The sequence below is a fragment of the Fusarium verticillioides genome, chromosome 1, assembly GCF_000149555.1.
Source record: "Fusarium verticillioides 7600 chromosome 1, whole genome shotgun sequence".
NCBI lineage: Eukaryota > Fungi > Ascomycota > Sordariomycetes > Hypocreales > Nectriaceae > Fusarium > Fusarium verticillioides.
In genome coordinates, this window is record NC_031675.1 from 3276973 (window position 1) to 3301139 (window position 24167).

The window sequence follows — 24167 nt, forward strand, 5'->3', positions numbered from 1 at the left end:
TTAACACGAATGATCATCCTTACCAGGCTACTCCAGTTCGGTTAAGCTAGGATTGGGCTCTCGGCTGAGCTTGAGTCTGAGCCTCTCCTAGCTACCTAGTCTTAGCTCATGTTCATTCTTAGCCTTTGGTGTTTTTGCTTTTCTCAACCAACTACAGTTTGGAACCGTACACATCAATCAACCCTTGCTGAGCTAGGCTTGGTACTTCTATTAATTTTCCTTTCTCCTTTCTCTTTTTTTTCCTTTTTCTTTCTACTCTAGTCGAGGGCCCGGACCACTTCCCCCAAGGAATGTTACAGTGCTCTCTCGTCTCGTTTCCTCCTCCCTGGCAATGAGAGACGACGACCCAGAGTTTATGTTGCTACCCAGGACTTTTGAGCAACCCAGGCACTGACTGGTGACATGGAAAAGCGAGGAACCACGAATGAAGTACAGGATCAAAGGCAAGGCACTTCTTACCTAGGGAGGTGAGGTAGGTACTCACCTCCAATTGATACCTCAGAATGCGTCTGTCTGCTCGTTCCATTTCCCGCCCTGAAGATACCAGTACCTGACCAGGCACTTTGGTTGTTCAAGCTATTGGCCCTGGAATATGTATGGCAGCAAGTCCCAGCGAATACCCGCGTTGCTGGGTTCTGTTGCAGCCTCCTGCCGCCGCGTATCTGCGACCTGCCACGAGCACGGCTACGCAAGTACCCGATCTACGTATACCCTGTCTCTAATAGGTACCTTAACCCTGCCAACTCCCATGGAAGTGCCAACCCGACGGGATGCTCTCTCCTCAACAATCCTTGTGTAAGTGGTGCAAGGTAAGGTGGCTACCCAGGTCCTAAGGTAGAAGAGGTACTGGCAATTAGATGGGATGTGGAAGCCATGGACGGAACGAAAAGCAGGTCTAAGTGAAAATTTTCATTATACCTACCTGCCTTCTCTCTCATCGAATCCGAGAAAACGGGGCCAGAGAAGCATGGAAGAACGTTACACAACCTCAACACCCTTCCAAGAGCCGCATATCTAGGAGCTTCCCATCTCTAAATTTGAACAGGGCTACCGCCGATTTTCCAAACATCTTGCGAAAGCTATAATAATCCCTTACTAGCCTCCTACTTAGTCTGAACGTTCTTTTGATATTCCTCAACAATCTCCATCTCAATCTCGCTCGTCAAGAACTGTTCGTCTGTGCTGCAATTTGCATGACATCTACATATCGTTATTGCCGTATTTCCAACACCTTGGCTTGCACCTCCGTCCTTTCCTCTTTCCTCGCTCGCTGCTATTCTTGATCTCGACTGTAAGTTGCGCCTTCTGTTCATGTTACTCTTCAAGGAACTTCGAAATTGGAGGCGCCTCCAACGTCACTATACCTTGACCAAAAGGCACTTGCCACGATAGTATCAAAACGTTCCTTTTCCCTTCTGTTTTGATCTCCGCCTTCCATTAAGCAAGCAAACACATTTAAGAAGACGCCTCGCACCACCAGATGCAGGTCCCATTCCTTTCCTTCTATCTTGTTCACCTCTGTTTCAACACCCCAGCACACCTTCAGCTCACATCACATATCATCTTTCATATTCGATCTCTTCCTGATCCACTAGATCTCCACCCAGATCCTGACTTATACCAGAAGTCATCAGACAACGTTCCGTTGCGTTTCGTAACGTAGGTTCTTGACAAAATTTACACATCCCTTTTCTCATGTAAGAGGCTGGCTGACAGAGTATGTACCTCAGTATCAAGACACCCCCACCAAGCCACCAGCGGTGCCTCTCCCTCAGGAACCATTACCATGGCATCTTCCATAGTTGGGCCCATCATTGGTCCGAGCCCGGCCGTTGAGCTGGCTCCTGCGGCCGCCGGCTGTGTCAGTCGCGTGGCAGACGGGTCGGCTGGGGTCCCCGAAGGGTGGCCCAAGTTTCTCGACGAGCCTATGGCTTGGGTTGGTGCTCAATTCACGGATGAATCGGAATTCATCCACTCTCTGAGCGAATCCGATCTACAGGAAGTTGAGAATGCTTTGCTGGTCTTTAAAGGTACGTCTCTTTTTATGAGGCGCTGCTTCCGTGGCGTTCATCATGTGGCTAACACCAGACAGCCTTGGGACTTGACGGGGATTGTGTTTCCCGAGACAACTTCCCTCTTCCCACTCTGGGACCAAGACTGGATCGTATCCGCCAAGACGTCCACCAAGGCAAGGGCTTCGGTGTCATTCGTGGCCTCGATCCTCAAAGTACTCAGTCGAGGACTTGACTGTGCTGTATCTGGGCATCCAGTCTTACATTGCCAATCGCCATGGGCGTCAAGATCGAAAAGGCAATATGCTAGGTTGGCCCGAATGATCCCATTGCTTTGTTTCCTTCCCACTGACCTATTTGTAGTCCATATTGTCGCCGACAACTCCTCCAAGCTCAAGGCCGGTCACCATCGACACTCCACCTCCCCCATCGTATGCTAATCCTTGTTTATAACTCCTGGGAGGAATATTTAACAAGGCTAACTTCTGCTCTAGACCTTCCACAACGAGGAAGCTGGTGACATAGTCAGTTGGCTCACACGTAGCACCGCTGTTTCTGGAGGCAAATGCATCATCGCCTCAGCCTACACGGTCTACAATGTTCTTGCTACTAGCCGCCCGGACATAGTCCGCACTCTTGCTCGCTCTGACTGGCCATTCGCCCTGTAAGTTCAGGCACTCGATTTTTTACACCCACTTGATTTGTTCTTTTCATCACAGCGATAAGCAAGGAGTCCACCCACTGACACGCTATACTGTGATAGACCCCGTTTCCAATGCCGACCAGTCCTCTTTCATCACGAAGGGAAAGTGTTGATAAACTTTGGGCGTGTAGCTCTTACGGGGAATGCTATTCACCCACGCCCTACCAACCTTCCCGCCGTTACGCCACGCCAGATGGAGGCATTGGACTCCATCGAGAACATTGCCAAGGCGACTCAGCTGGAGATCAGCACACGTGCAGGTGACATGCATTTCATCAACAACCTCACAATCTTGCATCGCCGAGAAGGCTTCGTCAACGGTGAGGCTGCCCAGGAACGTCGACACTTGGTACGCATGAGACTCCGCGACGATGAGCTGGGATGGAAGCTCCCTGTAGACCTGAGACAAGAATGGTCCGCTGCTTTCGACAAGGCAACACCCAAGATCTGGCACATTGAGCAAATGCCAGACGGTTTCTTCCCCCTCAGGTCTCAGGCCAACTAAAACTGTGCCTCTAGCGCTTAGAGCAACCTCACTTGTGGGGTGAACTCGCATGCTTTCATGCATGCTCGCGAAACATGATGAGATAATGTGGTGCTTATCGACTTTTGAACCGAGGCGCATAAACAGGGCAATGGGGAATCTGGAGGTAACAGGGGAGAATCAAAAGCTATGAACAAGGTCTTGCATTCAAGTTTGAGTGTGTTTTTTTAAGTGTTTTTTAACTCTTGTTTTTTTATTGGGGTGTCACGGTCGCGGAAAAGTAACAAGAATGGTTTATCATGTCTCAGGCGAACCTGTCTGTCGGTACAGTGTGGTGTCTGACTTGGTGGGTATGGCAGAATGGGCTTTGGGCGAAAAAGAGAAAACAAGGATTAATATGTGTGTTTAAGGCTCATACAGTATCAGCACCTAATAGGAACAGCCGAATACAGGGAATCGCGTGCATAACTTAGATCGAGATGCTCAGGCACAAGAGACTATAAAAGTGATATATGATAGTGTGACAAGTCTAATTCGTGTGTGTACCAAGTTACAAAAATTGTTTCGTTTAGGTTGGGAATAAGCCGGGAGTCTTACGGCAAAGAATTGTACGTTCTCCCATTGGCAACAGTCAGGGGAGAAGTGGAAATGTCAGGGGTGCTCTATGACTAGGTAAGCATCCAATGCAAATACCTTTGTTCTGGAGTTGTTGAGGCTTGGAGAATGCTGAGTAGAGCCACACGAAACGAACGCATATCCATAGCTACGATGCGGTAAGACGAGACAACGAGGCTTGAAGGCTGGCGGAAAGCCGGCATAATACTCCAGCCCATGAGGACTGTGACCATGGTGGTGACCAGGGATGGAACGCCTTGGTGGGGGACTCGCCCAGAGTCCAATGTGAGCAGATACCAAGGAAGAAATGTGGCTGTTTCTTAACGAGAGTTGCGTGCTGAGACAAGTAGCAAGATGAGATGATGGTCTCAGATTTGGCACAGAATCTGGATGGAATGGCTGACATATGATTGACTTACTTCCAATAGTTGGTCAAGATGTGTTTAGTTTCAGATGATTGGTTACCTTGACATGGTGAGACGGTAAAGGCAAATACGGTATTAGATAAAAGGCGAGAATGTATGTACAGTGGGCTGCTATCATGGTCTCGGATTTTTGTCTGGCCTGTTTCTGTGAGAGCGAAAATAACTGAATGGGCCTTTTGCTTTTTGCTTGGCTAAAGCCACCCACCGAGGGTTGGGTTCAGAGAACTTGCTTTGTATTCCATCGTCATCTCCATGTATCTACGGAGTATACCGATCCACCTTGCATTGCATTTTGTATCACGAGGAATCTTTCTCCCGTTTCTCGAAATGAACTTTGGTCATGGGTTGATTAATGGCGGTCAAGAACGCCTAGCCAGGATCGATGATGAAATGGTTGGCTTTCAGAGCAGATCGAAGGGAGAAAGACGATGACTTTTAAACGGCCACAGGCAGATGATATGCTTCTGTTCCTGATGAATGATGGGTTTGATACCATGATAGGGTAGGTGGCTAGCAGCTTGTTTTGAGGCTTCTCCATGGAGGAACCCCGGGTTTACCTTAGTTATGCTCTGCGTCTCGAAACAACGACGGCTGACTGGTCTGCCTGCACATGATCGCAAAGATAGCGACATGTTGCAGCTCATCCCGTCGTGATGGTCTTGGAAACAACAACAAATGTCGCTAATCCTTGACGAGATTGGCAAGAGAGGATGGGCCTCGATCCATACGACTAGAATGACGCGTTGCCATGCAAAACAGGCCATATATGCATCAGGATTATGGATGAGGCGTTGAGAGAAGAGACAACGAAGGCCGTGACGACCCGGTTTACGGATACATACATTACATTCTCGAAATAGACTTGAGATCTGATAAACGAGGTGGAAACGACGGTGAGATCCCATGAGATGAGATCCATCCATAGGTAGTCACGGGGTCGGCACCCTGGGCGCTTGTTTCGGCCGTGGGGATTAAGCGACCCAGCAATATCAGTACAGTGTCTATGACACAGTATCAATTCACTTGTTGTCGGGTCTCCCTAGCAGGAGGGGCGCTAGAGAATGCCCCTCAGTGTTACGGACAGCCGAAGATCGGATTCCTTCCCCTGTATGATAGGGCTTGAAGGGGACGGGATCCATGATACATAAAGTAACACAGTGCATGGCTGACTATCCAATTGGCCACCTTCCCCTTGCACAAGGCGGGCTATTCCTAACGCGCAGGGGCAATCAATTCAGCGTCTCAACCAATCTTCAAAGAAGCAACATCATCAACATCATTAAGCAAACCAATCCAACCCAGCACCATCGAATTATAGCGCTTGTCGCCTCATAGCCACCCCCCCCTCTCCTCTCCTCTCCTCTCTTCTCTTTCCTCCATCAGTTTCCCAGGGCGTAGATTGAACGGCTTGTTTCATCGACTATCCACTGTCACTGAGATTACTTCTCCAGGACACAGCCCCGTGCCAAAGGGGTACACACACACTACAGCCCAATCTTCGCTTGTGCTGGTCATAGAGAGTGGTTGTTGAGACAGCATAGTTATCGCACATCAACCCACAGTCCACCCGTCAACATCAAACCAACCTTGTATCAATATGGCTCCAGCTTCAGGAATTCTCAAGTCAAAAGCAGCCCCGGGTGCTTCGGGCTACCAGCCAGTGCATCAAGATGAGGGTGATGGCCCTAGGGAGCCTCCCGCTCAACCGATCATACCGCGTGGCCCAATTCGTTCATACAGAAACACCATCATGCTTCTATCAGGCCTTGTCGTTATTCTTATGGCCATAAACCTCTATCTTAGCCTCCCGCTTGCCTTCTCCGGCTCCGGCTCCGGCTCCGGCTCATGTCCGGGTGACCCACCCCGAGTTCCCCAGTATTTTCAGACGTCGCCGCAACTATGGCCCGGTGTTACCGAAACTGGAAAGCCTGCTTTCATGGCCCAAACCCATGCCTTTGAGCCTACTGCCACCTTTGTTCCCAATGATCCGTTGCAGACATCTATTCCTATCGAAGGCATGAAGGAGGGTAACCGAAGCATCTTCCAGATGATGGGTTACCTGAGTCCTTATTCTCCTTCTACAGGCTTCGGCGTGGACGAGTATCCAATCCCTCCAGGTGCTGAGATCGTTCAGGTCCAGATGCTTTCTCGCCATGGTGCTCGATATCCAACTCCAGGTTCGAACGTCGCAACCCTTGGTGAGCGACTTGCCAATGCTTCGGCTGGTCTCAAGACCAGTGGTGCCCTTGAGTTTTTGATGGACTGGAAATATGAACTCGGAAAGGCTATCCTAGTCCCAAGGGGTCGACAGGAGCTCTTCGAGTCTGGTAAGAGCTTATCATTTCAAAACTAGAAACTAGAAACTGGAAACTGATAAAGAGTTCAGGCGTCTTGCATAGTTACATGTACGGTAGCTTGTACAACCCTCAAAGCAAACTCATCGTCCGAACTACAGTATGTGAACTTCGTTCATATACCAACCAGGTCACGAGATACTGACAGTGTATAGACTCAGGATCGCATGCTGAAGTCTGCAGAAAACTGGATGGCTGGCTTCTTTGGCCTTGAGTGGTAAGCGCGATTCGTCCAAGGTGTTCGCTACAGTGTTCTGACAGCAGCAGGACCAATAATGCCACTATCGAAGTGATAATCGAGGCCCCTGGTTTCAACAACTCCCTTGCTGGAGGACTGAACTGCCCCAACTCCGACAAGGCGGACTATGTGACTCCTGTAGCCGCATGGTATGAGAAGTACCTCAAAGACGGTATGCCTCTTCACCAAATATGCAGACCAACAACTAAAAAGTCGCTTAGCAACTGCCCGATTCAATAACGTGACAGAGGGTTTCACGTGGACACCAGCAGACGTCTGGGCTGCACAAAACATGTGTCCTTATGAAACTGTTGCATACGGCTTTAGTAGATTCTGTGACCTCTTTACATACGAGGAATGGGAACACTTTGGCTACTCTATCGACCTTGGATTCTCGTCGGGGGCTGGGTTCCAAAGCCCAGTAGGCGTAAGTTGACTTCTCTGGCAACACCAACTCTGCTAATCATAGTTACAGCGAGCCACTGGCCTTGGCTACCAGCAAGAGGTCATGGCAAGGCTAAAGAATCATACACTTGGTTACTCTGGCTCCCAGATTAACACGACGCTGGATAGCATGAAGGAGACATTTCCTCTGAACCAAAGTCTTTACTTTGACTTTTCTCACGACACCAACATTATCTCTATCCTGACAGCCTTTGGCCTTCGCCAATTTGCTGAGGAACTTCCTACTGACAAATATCCCGGCGAACATGAATTCGTTGTCTCAAAGCTGACTCCTTTCGGTGCGCGCTTAGATATCGAAGTCATTAAGGCGCCCAGCCCTGTCTCACCAAAGAGAGACGGCTACCTCGATGGCAAGGAGACCAAGTACATTCACTTCGTGCTCAACCAACGCACTGTGCCTCTAGGCAGGAGTTTTCCGGAATGTGACGTCAACCGTAAGGACGGCTGGTGTGACCTGGATACATTCATCGAGGTTCAGGACAAGATGGCAGAAAAGGCGCAGTTCGACTACTCTTGCTTCGGAGATTACTCGTCATTACCATATGGTAAGGTAACAGACGGTGTGCCGCCTTCTTGAGAATATGTGGTCTGGCATACAAGGATATAATTTGTGCGTAAATATGAGATGCCATCTAGATTTAGCAAAATGGCAAGTGTCCATTAGTCCTTAATTATAAATTAGCATTTAGAATCGGCGCAGCGTGTACTGTTGAAAAAATGGAAGCAAGACTGCAGTAAGCAGTTGGATGGGGTTTGAGCCAATTTGAAAAGATGAAAGCAGCCTAAAGTTCCTTCACTGATGATGGTTCGAGATGCATAAAGATGAAGATAATATGTAGTGATCTGATTTTGCAACTTTCTATAAGACCATACACCTGGAACAAAATTATGTACATATCCAATGACCTGCATCGCTTTTCCAAAGCTATCCACATCTACCAAGCGGGTATTAAAACAATCCAAGGCAGATACGTCGAAGAGATGGTAAAACCCGTAACGCCTTTGCCTGCTACTCACAGCAACCCGCAAGTTAATAAAAAGAAATCCTGGCAATAAAATAACCCCTCTATATCAAACAAGGCTAATATGACTCGCAAATGCAACATTGCCGTAAGCAAGTTTAAGCATGCTTCTCGTTAATCACCGCATCGGGTGCAACAGCATCGGGTGTGTTAAGAGAAGGAGTCTTGCGGACGTCATCTGATTCGCTTGGGTTCATCATAGACTGGTGCTCCTGAATGCCATGAGTAGGCTCAAGCACATCACCATCTTCAGCGGGCTCACCACGGTGAGGGCTCCAAGCAAGGAAGTCTCGGCGGACCTCAACGTAGTCGTAAGAGAACTCGCCGTGCTGGTCATCATCCATGCCAAGCAGCTCAGCCTCTTCAGAGGCACGGAGCTTCAATCCAGGAATGAAGTCGATGATCTTGGCAATGATGGCAGACATGACGAAGGCATAAGCGGAGGCAGCGACAATGGCAGCGATTTGCCAGCCGATGATGACGTAGTTGCCATCCATGAAGCCACCCATGACACCGGTGTTGACACCGTCGAGGCCAATGATAGAGCCACGGGCGAAGAAAGCATTAAAGATGAGGCCAACCATACCACCAACACCGTGCTCGGCGAAGACATCGAGAGAGTCGTCAATTCGAACAAGGAACTTGACTACATTTGAGTTTAGCGATTGCGCGTAAAAATAAATAAATGATAAGGCAACTTACCCTTTGTGGCAAAGTTACAGGCGACACCAGCGACAACACCCAGGATGATGCTGGCCCAAGGGTCGAGGAAACCGGAAGCAGGAGTAGCAGCAACAAGACCAGAGATAGTGCCAGAGCACCAGCCGACCATGGACCACTTGCGAGCCAGGCGGAAATCGAGAATGCACCAAGTCATAGCCGCAAACATGGCAGTGAGGCACGAGTTCCAACAAGCCATGACAGCACGGAGGTTAGCACCGAAAGAAGAGCCACCATTGAAGCCGAGCCAGCCGAACCAGAGGAACATGGTACCGAGAGTGATGAGGGAGATGTTGTGAGGACGGAAGTTCATCATCATCTTCTCGTTGCGGCGACCCAGAACCCAAGAATAGGCGAATGCGGACATGCCAGAGCCGATTTCGACGGGAACACCACCAGCGTAGTCGAGAACGCCGTTAACGAAGCCCCAGCCATTAGGGTTCCAGACCCAGTACGCGAGAGGGCAGTAGACAAGAGTAGCCCAGAAGAAGATGAAGACCATGCTTGGCACGACGCGGCCTCGCTCTGCGACAGCACCGACTGTAAGAGCGCCAGTGACAGCGCAGAACATCATCTGATAGAAAGAGTACAGCAGAGCAGGGATAAGAGGAGATCCGACTGAGGGAGCACCCCAGACCTTCATGAGACCGAAATGCTTGAGATCACCGATGAAGGGGTTGTTGGAAGTTGTAGAGAAGGCGAGAGAGAAGCCCCAGAAGTACCACTGGAAGACGATGACGGAGAAGGACATCATAACAACCCAGAGCATGGAGAGGGCTGATTTTCTTCGGGCAAGACCAGAGTATAGGAAGGCGATACCAGGGACCATGAGAAGGACGAGACAGGCGGAGAGGATGATGAATGCCTGGTCGCCGGATTGGTACCATTGGTTGAGGTTCTCGGTAGCTGGGAAAGGATCGTGTTAGTATTGGATTGTGATGAGTATTCGCGATGTCGACGATGGGAAAACCTACTGGAGTCACCACCAAGCTCTTCATTGGTGCCATTGAAGGCAGTCGGGGGTCCAGGGATAACATAAGACATGTTGAAGTATTGCGTATAGGGTCTCGTGAGATCTCGGTTCGTGTATTCGTCGGGTTCAGGTTGTCGAAATATGGAACAAGGTGAGATTCGATCAAGCTGAGCAGATCCCTCTCACGTTAAATGGCGAGCAAGGTGAAGTGGGTAAGTGACGAGTGAGTCCTGAAGGGGAAGAGCAGGAGCAAGTAAAAGGAAAGCTCCACCGGTTATAGGAAGTTATGGAAACAACCTAGTGAGATAAAACGGAAGGGAATATGGAGAAGAGGAACAGGAAATGCAAGTGACGGGGGCAAGACTTTAATATAATTGTTCGACATCCAATGCCTACCTACCTAACAGTACTGCTCTGTCTTAGACTCAACCCAACGCCAAATCCAAAATCGATATCCATGCTCATGCCGGCCGCGGGTCTGTCTCCACGAGCCAAAAACGCCATGGATGTCCTGGGCGTGGGACAATTTGTTGCAGATCTCTGGTATGGTACGGGCATAGATAGAGGCGCGACACACAATGAGAGACAAGAGATAGAGATAGCAGCAAAGCTGAGCTGGGGGTACCAGAGATAGAGTCCAGGGCAGAGATAGCAAGTCTGCGGGTACGTACCGGCATGGCTCAGCCTTTCACAGGGCTGTACGAGCACCCGTTATTCGCTGTGATACCGCCACAGATTGATCTGATACAGCGCAACTAATAGTAACCAGTTGGACACATACAAAAACCACAAACCATCTCATGGATGTTTATCGGTACGTACCTCCCCAAATTGATAGAGATAAAGATAGCGGCGCCTGCATGCTCTGTCCAGGTACCGACCCTAGCGTTAACGCGCTTACACGTCTTTGGCAAGGCGTCTACTATGTCGACTCCTCTTTGCGCCGTTCTCGGCTGGTTCCTGGGTCTTCGAGATCGAAGTCAAAGAAACACCCCTGTCTCTGTCGTCTCGTCCCGGATAGAGTCCGCATCGAATTTGGTTTCTGGTTTCTTGTTCTTTTGAGACACGCCCTCCGAGAGGCCCGGTCTTGACTTGAACTCGTTTTGGCGCTGAGAGGCTTTGCATTAACAATGCACTGACTGCCCAAGAGGAAGAAGGAAGCTTACCGTGCGTGGGAAGCCTCACATTGTTCGACCACGCATGGCCAGAAGTAAAGCGTCATACAAGTCATTTCTTATTTTATAAATAAAAGAATCATGCTTCGTGTAATCTAGAAACTGGGTGTAAGACCCTGTGCCACCAGTCACAAATGGGGGCTGTCGTCTTGGGCACCAGCCGTCCAAAATCTACAATGCGCGAGACCTGAAATCTCGTGTCTCATTGGACTGTTCAAAACTGGGGAGAGAGCCAGAAAAAAGAACGGGAAAATCCTCCAGCTTCAAGGGATCCCCTGGGGTCTGGAGCTTTGGGGGGCACCGTTGACGTGTGATATCTCTGAACGAAGCGTGGGGTTTTCTGTGTCAGAGACCTCCCTCGGTTGACAGACTGCTCCATCTTTGAGAATCAAGATCATGGGGGAAGCTGGCAAAAAGAAAAGAACAATCTTCAATATTGCCTGGGCATGGATGAGAAGACTCGGCTGATATCCGTAGATAGATATCGAGCCGAAATTTGAGTAAAGCTGAAGTTAATCTGTTCAGCTGGCAAGTGTATCTGTCGATACAAGCTTGATGCAAGGTTGTGAGGCCTCGCCGTTGTCGGTTCACAAACTACCTACGAAGGCTTCCCGTATGATCATCCATTCTGTGATGATGGAATTCTTGACCAAGCGAGGCCTTTGCAACTTGCAGATCGAGGCGAAAAACGGGCATCTTGAATCATCGGAGACTAGAAACTCCTTGGCTCACTGATCGTCATGTGTAAATGCGGAGAGGGAGGGCTCCCGGCTGGTCCGATTTACTAGGCCATAAAGGATTATTCCATTACAGAGAACGATGTGTAAAGCCGTTTGATTGCATTACTACCGAAAAACCTCAAACTCGTGTCAATCACGTAGGTAATTAATATCTGGGGTACGTGAGGCACTGGCTACAGCTACAGCTCTTTTGGTCCCCGACTTCTTGGCTCTTGAGAAGTCGCCCGATAATTGTATTGAAGACCGAGAGCGCAATCTCTTGGCCTTTGGTCTGGTGTGATAAGTGACATTGCCATCTTGCTTGATGCCAAAGAAGTGCAACGCATGTCTGTAACGGGCTTGGCGAGATATGCCTACCTACCTCCTAGATACTGTACATGGTGAGACTGGCTACCAATCGCTTCGTATCCAACATCACCACACACTTGAGCATCGGATTGGATGGTTTCGTTTTAAGTAAAATAACCTTCTTTTGCTTCACTCTTAGCTGCCTCTTACATGTGAACCTAAGCTACCAAAACAAGATATTGTACGCACCATCCCGTTGCTAAATCGTTGGCGTCACTCAGATAAGAAAGATGTTTTGCCTGCAATTGGTCCCCAAGTATCGGGCAACCTATTGTGCGGGCATGGCTCTAGGGAGGAGGGAGTAGGTTTTTTTTTTTCTACACCCCCCAAGTACAGAAGCTCGTTCCCCTCAAACCTTCTTTGGGGGGGGGGGGGGGGGGAGGGGAAGAGGCTTGATCGGTACTTGGGTACTTTGCCAATTCGTGTGAGTAAAAAAGTTGTTTAATGAGAACAAGGGTAGATTGCTAAATTCATGGACACATCGTAACTCGCCAACCAATCACAAGCCTGACGCCATTTTCCCTGGGGACATGCTCTTTTTTTTTGGAGGTTTGCCGTGGTTAATAAAGAAAAGCATTTCATCAATTTATTACTTTTCTATTTATTTATATGGCATGCTACTCATATCTGTTGACGCTCTCATGGTTGCAAATCTATCAATCCATCCCCATTCCCCCATGCTTTCTCGCTTCTTATTTTTCGGACATCGAAATCCGATCTATCTAGCGGAAATCCATCGCTTGGCTACAGATACCCAGCCTACAGACAAACCTTGGCGAGCTGCCCTGCATTTCAAGCTGATGGGGATAAAGGTTTGGCCCCTGTATTCCGGGGCATCCCGGTAGAGCGGCAGCCGGATGCTCTCTTCCGTACCGTTGCTTCGGGGGCGTTTTGGGTCCGCTCCGAGTTTTGGTGCCGGCACTCTACATACATCATACGAAAGCACTTCAGTTCTTTACCTCAAGTCTCAGCACACATTCGATCGCACAGGGAAACAAGGACCTCACCGAAAGCTGGTCACTTCCATCGAAGCATATGAAACCCACCCGTTCATCTTGATACTACCTAGCCTTACCCAAGATACTTGACTACCTTACCTTACCTACTGTGGTGACTGACTAACCGTGGTTCCCTGTATATATACTTGAATGGCGTGCCATGAATCTCAACTCCCAACTCCAACTCCTGGCAAAGCATAACATCATCCCCAGATTTTACCCGTCCAATCAGACACTCTCCATCACAAGCTGATCAGAAACGATGTCCTCCTTCAGTCTTTCTTATCTTCCCTAGCCTCTCCGCCACCAATCAAGACTCACCAAACCCATCAAATCAACACAAATTACACTTGGTCATGTAGACAAGGTTTGTGCACCCCTCCCTGCCCTCTACTCTACGTACTGTCCATATGTACATACCGCTATCTCTGTTAGCCTCACTCCTATCCTATCCTCTTTCTATTCTAGAAGGCATTGCCCTTGTCCCCGGGTCGGTTTGCGGGGTGGCTGTCTCGTCCCGCCGACCCGGAACCCCGAGATACGGAGGCATAGTTAAAATAATTCATAATTGTCACCACTCCCGAGGTAAGCTAGGCTGATTTCACCTCCGCCCTCCGTTCCGATTTATACTCTTGACCGCCGAACCTGATTCTCCCGAAAAAAACGATGATCTCAAGTAACGGTTCTCTGTGATTTGTAACATGAGTACAACCTGTTAGAGCATTGAATCTCATCTGCGTTTATCTTGCTACAGAGTAAGCAAATCCAGGCACAATACACTATGCTAAACGCAAAGCCTCCGATTCCATAGTACATACATTCGACTGTGTCGAAATTTCGCCTGATCTCAAATGGTTCCCCGTCAAGATCGGCACCAGCGGCCATCGCCAAGAGTTAGCACAAAAACATTCTTATAGAAACCCCCAAAAGAGCAAACTACCTACGCCTCTAAGGTCCAAAACTCCATTATCCCTAACTAAGCTGTGAATGATGAATGCGTCCACCGGGTATCAATAAGCCAGTAGACTCCCAGCGAGCAAATAGTATGCACGATACATTTCAGAGATGGAAATGAAACGCCCCTGGTTCAGAAAATACATAGCTTTCCCGATTGTTCCTCTCGCGTCAACTCATATGACAATATGTCGTGGTTTCGATAGTGCAGCATCAGCCGATATCGCCTGGGCATCGCAGGCCCTACTCCTCCGACCTTACCTCCGATCTCGTCTCCCACCTGGACTGGCCCCATGGCCATTCCATGCATAGGTCGCAACGTCTTGCGATGTTCCATCTCGTCGGATCCTGTCGGCAGCACCCACTCTACTCGAAACCCATGCTCCCATGTTCCATCATCGCGCTCCGCAGGGACAGCCCTCCGAGTCAATGTCAGAAGCACGACACGCCCGGTTGGTGATCCGATAGCCATAAGTGAGAGCTCAGGGGCAAGCGCAATCATGTTGAGTCTACTGGTTGCATGGAAATGTCGCCTCAACCCAGGGTCGCGAAATCTTCCAAATTTGAGCGCGTCCGAACAGATAACTCCAAATTCCGTCGGCAAGACCCTGCTCGTGATTGGAGAAAATGAGCGCAACTCTATATCCTTCTCGTAGGTCCGTAACAGAAACAGCTTTTTCCCGAGATCTGCCAGGTATGCTTCTGGCAACTGTGGATGCCGATTGTACTCAGGAGGTCTCCTCCAATGAGCCATCATCACTTCTGGTTTTCGGGGTGTTCGGTAGACCGTGTTGCTGTGAGGAAAGTAGGTCATGTCGAGCTTATGGGCAGCCATTGCGTTCTCATTCGTAGCGTGTCCCAGATCTTCCTTGTTCTCTCCCTGACCCTCAGAGTCCTGCTGCTTGAATGTCGCATCCCAAGCATGAAGATTATCAGGAGAACTGCCAGGTGACTTGTAAGTGCTCAGACCTTGCGCCAGTTCATGGGCTTGAAAATAAAAGGAACTCCAATCTGTCCCAGCAATGATAGCATCTTCCTCCGAATTGACTTCTGAGCCGTCTCCCGAGTCGCCTCCTTCATCGTGTTCCTCATCGGTCTCATCTTCGGTGTCCTCGAATTCTTCCTCGCCAACATCGCTTCCCAAAAGATCTTCAGCCTGTACAGCAAACCCTAGCTGAGGCATATCAGGTTCCCAAGCAAGAGGAATCATTGGGCCAGGCTGGGCTAGTAGCCTCAGCATGTTGTGTGGATTATCGGGAATATTGGCTACTGCGTTCCTGACATTCACCAATGGTTGTTGACAGCCACTGCCGGCTGGGATAACTTCGAGGCGATTGGTGGGCACGCCAAACAGCTCCTCTGTAGTCTTGACCTTGAGGAAATCCCTTTCATCCAGAGCAAATATTCCCCATCCTCGTGATGGGGCAGGGTGGAACTCTTCACTTTTCAGTAGATTTGAACACAGCGGTGGAATGACTATTAGACCTCTGTTTCCTTGCCAAATATCTGCTAACCACGCAGTTCCCTTGATATCGATTGCGCAAATTCGCTGCGCGTGGCCTCGACAGTCGTCCAAGAAACAAACGTTGGGGATATTGTCTGCACTAGGAGCCATCCGTATTATGATCCGCCAATTTCGGGTTCGTGTTGGGATGTCTAGGCGTGTCGTGCGGGACAAGCTTGCCCTGCGACTCGGGGGGTCTTGTGTTAGAGCCAGAGCAAAGACGACAACCTCATGCCTGTTTGAGCTGACGGCGATCAAGCGAGACTTTCGATGGACAGCCAAGCCCCAAGCTGATATTCCAACATTTTCATGGAAGAATTGTCTCGGAACAGATTTGTGTGACCTGTCGCTTGTGGCACGGCATTCTTTGGCATGTTTCTCAATTTCCTTGGTGTAATATGCCACCACATCTCCGTCGTCGTAGCACGCGAGGACTATTTCTTCGTCGCCAAGGAACCCTGTGATCATATGGTTGACTGTGTGTGGCCGAGACTCGTCAAGCTGTCCGCCGACTAGCCGGGCGGCAGCACTTGCTTTAGGCTTCAGTTGTAGATCAGGTTGGCTCGGAAGCGCCTGGCTCGGGGCGGCACGAGGTCTGTAGACGAATATTCGGCCTTGGTAAGCGGAGAAGTAGAGCTGGAAGGTGTCGTCAGCATTGCGACAAACTAAAGGGAATTGGTATGGTCGCACATTATACACTTGAGACAGAGCAGTCAGATTGCTCCGGAATTTCTGCATAGATGGTATCAAGCGGTATATTGAAGGCCCGGCATCTCTCTCGTCGTCAGAGTCGTTTCCGGGCCAGGTAAAGGGTAGCTCGGCGCTCTGGGGGTGCATGCCCAAAGTCACCCGCTCGCGATCACGAACTGCGGCTTTGGCGCCATCGCCAAACTGAATGATCGCGAACAAAGCATCAGCGGAAAGGATATTCTACGCACACGGACAATCCTTAACTTACCCGGTCAGTGGCTGTTTGCGCATAGCATTTCCCCACGCATATTGGCTGGAAGTTGCGCTTATAAGGTTGTTGACTTTCCATCAGCTCTCAAACAACTCATGCGCGGGGAGTGTTGCAGCTTAGCAATTGCATCCAGGTGGCGGATGGATGGATGGTATTGGGTAATACCCTGCGCGCGTAAGGCGACTGATTCGCTTGAATTTCGAGGATGCAATGTGATATGATATGGCTGTCGTCCTCATGCAGAAGGCTGAATATCGGTGCTGTTACTGGGGGACGCTGCGTGATGATGCACAAAACAGCGCAGCACAGCACTTCCAGCTCAAACCTCGATCGTCGGTTTGCTTCTCAAAGAGTATGCAAGTGACCAAATCGAGAGTCGCGGGGTGCGGCACGTCTGCCACTTGTTATCGATAAGGAGCCGGCGAAGCCTCCGCTGTACCTAGGTAGGTAAGCTGAGATACCAGTATGGAGTAAGGAGATGGAACACTAAAGTAGGTCAGTAGGTCAGCCCGGCTCTTAATTCCAAGTGTAAGTCTTTGAAGATAGTAGGTAGCTAACGGGTTTAGAATTAAGCTGAGTGATTGCGCTAGGATTCTGGTGACGTTGGTACGAAGCTAGGTCCCTATGCGGCTTGCCTTGAGTTGCTAACAGTGGGTTTAATTGTCGACGATGATGTCAATTGTCGGAATGGGGATGCACAAAGAATTTCCAACAACTGATGCTGACATATTGTGTGTCTATAGATAACAAAGCTGAAGCTGCCATGTTATCTGTCTCTTCTGCCCAAGAAGCCTTAGGTTCTGACACCATGAATGCCTTAGTTTTGCAGGGTAGGTAGCACTTTATTCCATGTTACAACTGTCACTCATCGATACGCCAAACGTCCGTCCACTACTAACAAGATTCCATTTCGCTGGCAAAAGGTATATCCTCCAAAATCCACATTCAAATCCCAACCAGCAAACATTCTCATTTAATCCATAATCGTAAGGTATATATGTGTATCATCATGCTCAAGCCGACATGAGCTTAAGCATATCCTTCATCCGATAATCAAGCACCGGGGTCTTCCAATCTTCTTGTAGTAGTCCATATCTCTCCGTTGCATTCCCCTTCGGCTTCCGGGCATTCAGCGCCCAGTATCCAAAATCAGAATCTTTCTCGTGGAGGAAACGAACTAGGTGCTGCCAGTAATTGGCATCACCAACAGACGGCTGCACAGGCGCCCCGATCTCGCCAACCCACACAGGGGCAATCTGCTTATCGATGATGTATCCCCAGTTATGGTGCATCGTCTTCGCGAATGAGTCGTAGTCCCGCTGAAGGAAACGGCCCTCCCAGCTTCCCCAACCAGACCAGGCGTACACGTGTGCTGAGTAGACTAGTCGGTGGGTAACATCCAACAGGATAGGGCTTTTGCACACCTTGGACAGATCGTTGGAAGACTCAGTGCCCTCGACTATGACGAGCCAGTCCCTATTCATCTGGAGAAGTCGGTTACCGCATCTTTCAGCAGCTGATGCCCACTTCGACCACGGCATGGTACCCCAAAGTCCGCGGATCTCATTCCTGAGATCAACACCAATGACAAGCGGGTTGTTGATATGAGGGAGCATGATAGTCTCCCAGTGTTGGATCCATTCGTCCTCGGTCTGTCGCACCCGACATATGGGACCTAAATGATCATTCGACCAGCCAGCATCACAGGGATCAGCGCCGCAACACCATGTTGCGCTGGTTATGTGGTTGTTCACAATGACAGCGATGCCCGATTTAGTCAGCGTCTGAACAATAGCATGGAATACATCCAATGCCCTCAGGCCGACCAGGTCGGGATTTGCGCGAAGGTGTTTTTCTTCGACAACTGGATTCTTGATGACCAACTCATCAGCATAAGGTAGCCTCACACTATTGAAGCCGAGCCTCTTGATAGTCTTTGCAATATCATCGCGATGTTGGATATCCAAACCCCCGGTGACAAAGAACTCATCACTGGCACCATACCAGTTCACCGAGGCCAGCTTGAAACGACGACCGTTGACATCTACAATATCTCGTCCTCTCGTCCGTAAAGGGAGTGTATAGTTGGTGATTTGAAGATGCTCTGGAGGCGGGGGCAACGGGTTCTGGCTAAATCGTTCACTGGCAGCATCAGGGATCCAGCTCCGACGCAATGCGGCCTCGACCTTCCAGCGATATGCGTATCCGGCTCCAAGACATAGTAGTAAAGCAGCGAGGAGAATTGCGCTACTTGGGCTACGTAGACAACTGCATCTCCGTGTTCGTGTCCGGATCCAGGGTCGCCTTTGAGTTATTGGCTTCTCGGAGTCAGCGAATCGAACACGCCGTCTGGTTTTTTTCGTCGGCCCCAAGTCTTGGTCCAATTCTCCATCCTCGTTTTGATGCTCGTTTCCTTCCTCCATGATACGATTCTGCTCGATATCCGTCCAGTCGCCGAGTAAGTGGTTCCGTTGTTGTGAGTCGTCCATCGGAGTCGGAGTCGGAGAGCGGGGCCGCGTCCCGCCAAGGAAATGCGACACGCGAAGACCTGACCACATTCTTCCACTTTGAGGCTGAAGTCACGTTCCTGAGCCTTATCGTGTTCGGTTATGTATTTGAGAGCTTCAACTGAGGATACTGATATGGATATGCTGAGCTCGATAAAGACAAGGTAATAATCTTTATCTTTGTTTGGTAGACCGTCTTGAGGGCCTTGCCCGGGCTGTTATAATCCGTGGAGGCAGTGTCTGTGTATGAACGGGCTTAAAACAAAACTTCAATTGGTAAATTTTTTTTTTTTTATGAGGGTATCAATCATGGATGATAGTCTTGGGAACAAGGCGGAATCAAAGACAACAAGTCACACTGAGAGGGCTGTCCCGGAGCTATTTATCATGCCTCGAGCCTTCAAGTACCCATGGAGCTCCTTGACATACCCAGTCCGATCGCCAAGTTATACTCAGGTCCTCCTCTTCCGGCTCATCCGGAAGAGCATGCAGGGCGTTGTGACTAATAGAGCGCGGTTGATGGAGAGTGGTCATGACACCACGCGACACGGCATTGGGCAGAGACCTCAATTCCGTCATTGGTGAGCTTAAGCTTACTTGTTTGACTAATCGGCTCGCTTCTTTGCTTTCATCATTCATTCTCGGGCGGGACGGACATAGCGGATTTTCTCATCTTTGCATGTAGCTTGACATTATTAATAAGTAAGTAATTGACAGCTTGTAGTCCGCATCAGCTATGGAAATGTCATGATCAGGCGCATGCCAAACAACCCAGATCAGGGAAGATCGCACGGCGGTGCTTGGCATCTTCATAAAAGCCCGTATCGCCGAACTCGAACACGACGATTCGTTCTCGGTGCCCGCATAACTCCATTGAGTGAGTGTTGCTGAATCCGCAGCTTCCGGTACTTGCCCGGCCTAGCACCTCCATGATTCAGATCAGCTTTTGTTTTTGCCATTCCCAGCTTTTGTCTGGGGTCGCACTCGATCTGCTGCAACACTGGCACCATGAACCAGCCCGCACGCGGCATCTCTAAGTCGTCTCGTCTCCGTCCATCCATGCATATTCCCGCGGAAGGACGAATGTCTGAGACAATGCCATTCTATATATGGAGTCACAGACTCACCATTACATTTCCTCCCCCTTCTTCCTTTGCTTTTCGTCATGAGTCTGGTCGGCTGATTCGTCACGTTGACATCTTCCTCAATTGCCGTTCCTCCTTTATTTTCCCGTGTCGAATTGCAAAAGTTCAAACACCTCGCTGTCGCATTGATGGGCATTTCCATCCTTCAAGTTTGCTTAACAAAGTAAATGCAGTCGTTGGCGTCAATCTCCTAAGCCTGATATGGATAGGAATTGCGGCGGACGGTCTTGATCGCTCTGCGGCCGTCATATTTTTGGGTATCATCCGAGCCAGCATGCGCGCTGCCGTTTCCCGGCGGGTATATAGATTATATGTAAGTACATTCATGCATTAGTAGTCTCCTCTTGACTCTTTTCGTATGTGCGGTCACCTCTCGTCATGTTCGGTTCATGGCAAGGGGGTTCATCTCTTTGCTATAAGTCGGCATCGGATATGAATCTCCCGTCTCCCGCCCAGTAGGCGGAGGCCTGGGGCTCGAAAACGAACGCACTGGCGCATGGTAGCGTGCAGTCGAACCGAAGTAATCAGGAGTTCTGCGTCCACTCTCTGGGGATTTCACTGGAGTAATGGGTGTTACTGCCGCGCTCGAATCTCTTGAGAGCATCTCGTACGAACGTGGATGGTTCTTTACGTCAACGCGTGCGTCGACCGACACAAATTCCTTCTTGTTTCGGGTAAATGGCTTCTTGATCAAGTCAATCCAGCCTTGAACCATTGACCATCTTCCGAGGAAGAGGATCAGCCAGAGACCATTCAGCTATGGTTGTCAGCAAGCAATTCAGCATCGTGATACTAATCAAGGACACTTACCGCCAAGAGAAGGAGGACAGCCGTGACAGTCGCTTCGTTGATGACCAGAGAGGATGCATCATCTAGACAAGGTTCCTTTTTGCCCTTTTCTTTGAAGAGGCATGCGACGAAAGCGCCTGCTTTGGTGGGATCGTCGGCAACAGACTGAACCACGTTGTCTTGAAATACAAAAACGACAGAGAAAAAGATGACATCAGCAATGATGATGAGCACAATGGCAATACCACGCCATTGCAGTGCGATAACTCGACGAACTCGACGGTAGACCTGCCTTGGGTTCATGGTCTTGATGCTTTGTGTATAGGTGGGCAAGCTAGAGCCCTCGGAGGATGCGCCATTGTCAGACAACGATGCCAAGTAGACCTTGATACAATAACCAAAGGTGGCGAAAGTAATAATAACGGTCAGTCCAGCGAACAGGAGAAGCGGGATCCAAAAGTCGGCCAGACTGTTCTCATGGTTGATATGGCATGTTGCACCAAAACGGAACGAAACGCCGCTAAAGACGAGAGCCAGAGTTATACCCAGGATAGGAACGCCCCATCCAGCTGCCTGAGCAAAGATCATGAAGTTCTTGCCAACGAGAACTTGCCAGCATATCTGTAGGTGAAGCGATACCGACCTGAGAAACACCCACATGATACCTGCCCATCCACCAAGAAGGAGAAAGGTACCTGAAGCGCCACAGACCTTGCTAGTCTGCATGCTATGCGGAGTGATCGTGTTGTAGCATTGCTCTGGTTGTGCTGCAAGAGGAATCACGAAACCCATCTACAATCCAAAACAAGTCAGCGACTTCAAGAGACTAGACATGCGATGCCCACTGTGCCGTCACCTACATTCATAAGCAAGATGGCGACTGTAAGACAGATGCTCAGGTAATGGCGGTTGGTCTTTTCTACAGGCAAGAATGCCCATGATAAAAGAAGAAAGATACAACAAATCTGGCTGAAGAGCGAAACCCAGTTCGCAACCGCCGTCAAGGTGTCGAAGCGGTCGGGGTAGACCCAATCCGTCATTGGACAAGGCAGACAACATTGGATAGTTGCTCTTGTTTGGCAGAGGCGCCCATCGACAACTAGATGTCTGTCAGGGGGATCATTCAGTGCTTCCAATTCGCAGCTCGCTTACATCCGCCCTCAGAAGGGAATAACGCGGCATCCCAAAACGGCGGAGGGCAAAGGTTGACCCCCGATGTGTTGTTGGCCATGTTGAAATGAGCAGGAGAAGCCGTTACAAGTTGGTGTATGGGTATGCAGTGACGGTCCTTCACAGGTCGTATTGTGCCCGTTAATAGATACTCCAAGATCGAGAACAATGAACTAGAGACTATCCAGCGTCGCTTTTTTCCGTTTACTTGAAAGGAGAGCGAGGTCGAGATCGAATTGATTAAGCGTTGTTACAACATAGCAAACGTTTCGCTAATAGTTCGAAGCTGTATGGCCGGATGGCAGCACCGAGATGGCCTCGAAGGGAGGGGGATGCACTGATATTGCGTGGGGGACAATAGGTAGCACAGAAAGTACACGAGAGTTGTTAAGACAGCTGGCATAACAACACCAACAGTGCGATTGGCACATAGACTCATAAGAAGGACGATCAGCGAAGACGGGGTCGCTCGCGTGAGGAGGGAGGGCACACGGGTCATATAAGTTTTAGAAGCAGAGGGACATCCGTATGTATGTATGTATGCAAGTGTATTTGGTCACAACCACTACCGACCTCGAAAGCACTGACAATGGGGAATCGAGAACAAGACTTGAGGCGAGGGTGGAGGCAGCAGGGTCTGCTGCCTCTCATCACCCCTGCCGGACTGGAGAATAGAACGAAGAGGCTGTAGGAGACTTTTCTTTCTGTGCATCTGCATCTCTAGTCTCTACCACCCATTCGGAGCATCCTGGATCAGTAATGGCATGGCAGACCAGGACCAGGGTGGTGGAAAGGGGCCAGTTAGAGAGGCCTGGTAGCTATACTGTTGGAATACACAGGCGCTGTAGACTGCTGAACACCAAAAATCGAAGTATCATTGGGAGATGTAGTCTGTGATGACGAGCGGGTACACATTGGGGAGGGCCTGGCATCGGCGGGCGACGAGGGAAGCTAACGAGTGAGGTTAGGGAGTACTCTGTACAGGGGTTGCTAAACTTGGGAATGACCCCACTCCCGTGCATCGCATCGCAAGAGAGGTCAAGGTTCCTGAACCCAGGGACTTTTGGGCGTGGTGCAGCAGAGTCTAAGTCGGCTAAGTCACCAAGATACCAAAACGGGCATATTTTGGAACCCAAGTCTGCAAGTCCACAGGGGGTAGATAGAGGCGAGGGTTTAACTGAGCCGGACGGGAGGTTTCCAAGTGGAGCAGCAGCTTCTTGAGCGATACCCTGACGCCCTGTAGCCTGCCCTTCACTGCCTATGGTGCCTGTGCCTGTGCCTGGCCCCGGAGGCCTGGAGGTGGAGGGGCGGGGACCCAGGGGTCATCGATGCATGTCTTGGCCGTCACAACACTCCCCGGCTCTTGCTTGACTGACTGACTGATGAATCTGACTGACGCGACAGGCGACAGGGACAGTCTGAAATCTTGCCTGGAAATGGGTTCTGAGCGATCAGTGACCAGTGATCCGACTACTCCGTAAATGAGAACGAACGGCGCAGTGGCAGTTTGATTAATCTTAACAACAGACCGGCCGGTGCACATTGGCTACTTTCGTATGTGTCAGGTTGGCCGTTGTTAGGTCTGGTCCGTGTGCTTAGCTCGCCGAGATCGACAGCAGTCAGTTATCGACAGTCATATCCAGTATCACCCAAGTCCTACCTAGTTACATGCTACAGTACCAGTAGGATCTCTCGGATTGTTGGGTGCCATTGGTAGTTTCTCAACCAAACAACGTGTTTGACTCGATGTAGCCGTATATGCATGCGAAATGACGAGTCTTCCGAGCAGGCCAAACGTCAATGTTTTATGCTCCCATCTCTCATGACTGCCAACTCTCAACCTTGATTGGCTGGTCAAGAACGGT

General features: G+C 49.8%; 7 protein-coding genes across 8 annotated transcripts; 3 read left to right on the top strand and 4 right to left on the bottom strand.

Annotated features, from left to right (window-relative positions):
• Window positions 1–1786: 1786 nt before the first annotated feature.
• Window positions 1787–3220, top strand: FVEG_00988 (hypothetical protein; the record flags this gene model as incomplete). Its single annotated transcript, XM_018887748.1, has 5 exons — window positions 1787–2030; window positions 2093–2227; window positions 2376–2443; window positions 2507–2676; window positions 2776–3220. The coding sequence occupies 5 exons, from the start codon at window positions 1787–1789 to the stop codon at window positions 3218–3220; spliced, it is 1062 nt and encodes a 353-aa protein (XP_018743532.1).
• Window positions 3221–5449: 2229 nt separating this feature from the next.
• FVEG_00987 (hypothetical protein) lies at window positions 5450–8077 on the top strand. Its single transcript, XM_018887747.1, has 6 exons — window positions 5450–6566; window positions 6626–6693; window positions 6749–6810; window positions 6861–7003; window positions 7053–7258; window positions 7307–8077. Exons 1-6 carry the CDS (start codon window positions 5837–5839, stop codon window positions 7871–7873), a joined length of 1776 nt encoding a protein of 591 aa, XP_018743531.1. The 5' UTR covers window positions 5450–5836; the 3' UTR covers window positions 7874–8077.
• Window positions 8078–8103: 26 nt separating this feature from the next.
• On the bottom strand, window positions 8104–10701 carry FVEG_00986 (hypothetical protein). Its single transcript, XM_018887746.1, has 3 exons — window positions 10013–10701; window positions 9021–9944; window positions 8104–8964 (listed from the first exon to the last, which is right to left on the bottom strand). The coding sequence occupies exons 1-3, from the start codon at window positions 10080–10082 to the stop codon at window positions 8417–8419; spliced, it is 1542 nt and encodes a 513-aa protein (XP_018743530.1). The 5' UTR covers window positions 10083–10701; the 3' UTR covers window positions 8104–8416.
• Window positions 10702–12873: 2172 nt separating this feature from the next.
• Window positions 12874–13722, top strand: FVEG_00985 (hypothetical protein). The gene has a single exon (XM_018887745.1). It carries the CDS (start codon window positions 13132–13134, stop codon window positions 13360–13362), a length of 231 nt encoding a protein of 76 aa, XP_018743529.1. The 5' UTR covers window positions 12874–13131; the 3' UTR covers window positions 13363–13722.
• Window positions 13723–14319: 597 nt separating this feature from the next.
• FVEG_14759 (hypothetical protein) lies at window positions 14320–16769 on the bottom strand (the record flags this gene model as incomplete). Its single annotated transcript, XM_018903732.1, has 3 exons — window positions 14320–16366; window positions 16421–16621; window positions 16689–16769. 3 exons carry the CDS (start codon window positions 16767–16769, stop codon window positions 14360–14362), a joined length of 2289 nt encoding a protein of 762 aa, XP_018743528.1. The 3' UTR covers window positions 14320–14359.
• Window positions 16770–17704: 935 nt separating this feature from the next.
• FVEG_00982 (hypothetical protein) lies at window positions 17705–19180 on the bottom strand (the record flags this gene model as incomplete). The annotated part of the gene is made up of 1 exon (XM_018887744.1): window positions 17705–19180. One exon carries the CDS (start codon window positions 19178–19180, stop codon window positions 17705–17707), a length of 1476 nt encoding a protein of 491 aa, XP_018743527.1.
• A 678-nt stretch (window positions 19181–19858) lies between these two features.
• On the bottom strand, window positions 19859–22788 carry FVEG_00981 (hypothetical protein). Of its 2 annotated transcripts, XM_018887743.1 has the most exons (5): window positions 22285–22788; window positions 21993–22231; window positions 21154–21924; window positions 20959–21100; window positions 19859–20901 (listed from the first exon to the last, which is right to left on the bottom strand). In XM_018887743.1, exons 1-5 carry the CDS (start codon window positions 22361–22363, stop codon window positions 20720–20722), a joined length of 1413 nt encoding a protein of 470 aa, XP_018743526.1. In that variant the 5' UTR covers window positions 22364–22788; the 3' UTR covers window positions 19859–20719. The 2 variants fall into 2 exon arrangements, with proteins under 2 accessions (XP_018743526.1, XP_018743525.1); XM_018887742.1 differs by having other exon boundaries at window positions 19859–21100.
• Window positions 22789–24167: the final 1379 nt, after the last annotated feature.

Excerpts from the sequence above, each read along its gene's own strand:
- FVEG_00987 (XM_018887747.1), top strand. The coding sequence starts at position 5,837 with ATGGCTCCAGCTTCAGGAATTCTCAAGTCAAAAGCAGCCCCGGGTGCT. Across the intron at positions 6,567-6,625 it reads ACAGGAGCTCTTCGAGTCTG|GCGTCTTGCATAGTTACATG; the intron begins GTAAGAGCTTAT and ends TAAAGAGTTCAG. Across the intron at positions 6,694-6,748 it reads AACTCATCGTCCGAACTACA|ACTCAGGATCGCATGCTGAA; the intron begins GTATGTGAACTT and ends GACAGTGTATAG.
- FVEG_00986 (XM_018887746.1), bottom strand. The coding sequence starts at position 10,082 with ATGTCTTATGTTATCCCTGGACCCCCGACTGCCTTCAATGGCACCAAT. Across the intron at positions 9,945-10,012 it reads AGAGCTTGGTGGTGACTCCA|CTACCGAGAACCTCAACCAA; the intron begins GTAGGTTTTCCC and ends ATCCTTTCCCAG. Across the intron at positions 8,965-9,020 it reads CTGTAACTTTGCCACAAAGG|TCAAGTTCCTTGTTCGAATT; the intron begins GTAAGTTGCCTT and ends ACTCAAATGTAG.
- FVEG_00985 (XM_018887745.1), top strand. The coding sequence starts at position 13,132 with ATGCTCTCTTCCGTACCGTTGCTTCGGGGGCGTTTTGGGTCCGCTCCG.
- FVEG_00981 (XM_018887742.1), bottom strand. The coding sequence starts at position 22,363 with ATGGCCAACAACACATCGGGGGTCAACCTTTGCCCTCCGCCGTTTTGG. Across the intron at positions 22,232-22,284 it reads ATTCCCTTCTGAGGGCGGAT|TTGTCGATGGGCGCCTCTGC; the intron begins GTAAGCGAGCTG and ends ACAGACATCTAG. Across the intron at positions 21,101-21,153 it reads CTGTCCTCCTTCTCTTGGCG|CTGAATGGTCTCTGGCTGAT; the intron begins GTAAGTGTCCTT and ends TGACAACCATAG.